Source organism: Penaeus monodon, chromosome 30, assembly GCF_015228065.2.
Source record: "Penaeus monodon isolate SGIC_2016 chromosome 30, NSTDA_Pmon_1, whole genome shotgun sequence".
Lineage (NCBI taxonomy): Eukaryota > Metazoa > Arthropoda > Malacostraca > Decapoda > Penaeidae > Penaeus > Penaeus monodon.
Genome location: NC_051415.1, coordinates 4,329,079 through 4,331,342, shown reverse-complemented (window position 1 = coordinate 4,331,342; position 2,264 = coordinate 4,329,079). Strand labels below are relative to the sequence as shown.

Sequence of the window (2,264 nt, the reverse complement as noted above, 5' to 3'; positions counted from 1 at the left end):
TCACAAGCAAGAGGTTTACACTTTTGCTTAAAAACATTAACCAAAAAAGGATGATGATTGTTTTTTTTAATTAAGTAATGTTGTCATGAGATTTTTTTGATCTCCAGGCACAATCTTCTCAATAATAACCAATATAAGTTAAAAGGCACACATCAGTTCATTCTCTCACTTCTCTGCTTTCTTCTCCCATTCATTTTTTGTTTTTCTCGCTCTGTACTTTTTGTACTTTTTTTGCTTCTCTTGGTCTTCACTTTACACATTCTCACTCATTTTGTGCTTGCTTACTCCTCTTTTTTTCTTTTCTTTGTTCATGCTTTAACTCTGCAATTTATGTTCTTTCATTCCTCTTTCTCTCAGTCTTCACTTTTGTTCTCTCATTCTCCTTTTTTTTTTCTTTTTTCCCTCCTCATTTTTCCATCTCTCGCTACTCGCCTTTCCCCCTTTCTATCTTCCTCCCCTTATATTCTCTTACTCCCACTGCATTCCCTCACTCCTCATTTTTCGAACTGCAGTCATCACTGGGAACCACAAATGGTGCCAATTTCTTCATGGCTAATTTCTGGCTTGGTGTGAGGTATGGGTCCTCCTGGAACTCTGGTCTTTGTCGCAGAATGTCAACGATCGTCTCCTTTGGCATACCCAAGTCACTCCACAGAATGGCGTCCCAGTCTCCTTTGAAGTTCATGAGACTCTCCTGAAAAGGAGAAAAGATACCTTACTGAAGTTTTGCTAGTTTCTTTATTACTTCAAGTAACAAAGCCATTAATATTGGCTGCATCATCTCTTATTCTAACATTTAGCTTTTATTTCTTCTTTCTTGTTATATTCTTTAACCCTAAATCACTTCTTTATAATCCAATATATTCACTTCTCAATAACAGATCTTACCTTCTAGTTACCAAAATAACTTCTCTCTCACCGATTTTCCCAGACCATTTCCAAAACATATTCAAACTGTCAATAACATGAATTACATACATCCCTCACTACTTTCTAAACCATAGTCAAACCACACACACACACATACTTTTAATGGGATAAGAAAGAATGCACCTTCACTACACGATTTCAAACACAAGTCCTTCCTTACTTGATCCAAACGTGTGTAGATCATCCTCTTGTAGTAGTGCAGGGGGTTGTATACAGGTGGCTTGGGAGAGAAGTTCAGGGCAGTGGGTGGATTGTTGGACGTCAAAGGCAACAAGGCCGGTACTTCTAAAGCTTCCTGCATCCACTCCATGTTGCGCTTCAGGAACTCCCAAATAACCTGCAATCAGAATGCTTACTGCTATCTATTTTTTTGATTGAACTAACACAAAAAAAAGAAAAGAAATGATGATAACTGAGAGATACAAATAAGGTTGATGCTTTTGACATATTGTAATCTATCATCTCATTACATTATAAGATGGTGTGCAAATATAAGGCATGTGCTTGGCTCTTGCATCCTCTTTACATTTTGCTGTGTTTTCTTATTTTGTTTTTGCAAGACTTTTCTCCACACATAATTCTAAACAAAATGTATATATACACTCAAATCTAGCATTGAATATTCCTAGTAACATCCTCATTTATCTTCAAATACTAGAAATTCCATCATGTTACATTCATATTATCTCCTCACTATGGCCAGGGCACTTCTGTGGATATGCAATCAACAGGTACCAAGGCATAGCTATAGACAGTGTGCTATTTCATGAATGGCTGAATTAAGGGTGTGCCAAATCAATGGTGGTGGTGTCGGAGTTCTTGGACAGCTAGCAGTATGGAGTCTGGCAGAGATATGTGGTAAGAAGGTGTGGTGGGGATTTGTGGGTAGTGGACAGGGTTAGCAAAAACTAACTTCTACTGACAACCCTTCCACAGATATGCCTTATTTGTTCTTCTTCAGCCTTCATTCTTCTATATATCTATACAATTATTTGCTATCCATTAAAGATGATCCAGAAGACTGTATCATAGCAGTTACAGCTACAGTAATACTAGATGCAATTTCTTTGTTTCCGATTCCTCCTGTTACAGTAATGGTAAACATAACCATCAGTAAGAGAACTTACAACTAATGCATGTTGGCCTTGCACTGATGAGAGGACGGTATTAACAAGAGCATTGCAAACACTGTCAATCACATCCTCATCTGTGTAGTCATCCAGGCTGTCTTCTTCCTCCTCATCTTCAAGGTCTTCTAGTCTGTTTACAATTAAAAGGCATATGTAAATTGGGGAACAGGTATAAATATTTCTATAACTATAACCAACTCTCTT

The 2,264-nt window shown here is 37.5% G+C and overlaps 1 protein-coding gene across 1 annotated transcript in view; it reads right to left on the bottom strand.

Moving 5' to 3' along the window:
- Positions 1-69: 69 nt before the first annotated feature.
- Positions 70-2,264, bottom strand: part of LOC119592477 (uncharacterized protein KIAA0825 homolog) — a 10,021-nt gene continuing 7,826 nt past the window's right edge. The window contains exons 15-17 of the mRNA XM_037941306.1: positions 2,058-2,190; positions 1,091-1,267; positions 70-694 (exon numbers count right to left, since the gene is read on the bottom strand). Of these exons, the coding sequence (XP_037797234.1) occupies positions 488-694; positions 1,091-1,267; positions 2,058-2,190 (517 nt within the window). The 3' untranslated portion in view covers positions 70-487. The remainder of the gene's footprint in view (positions 695-1,090; positions 1,268-2,057; positions 2,191-2,264) is intronic.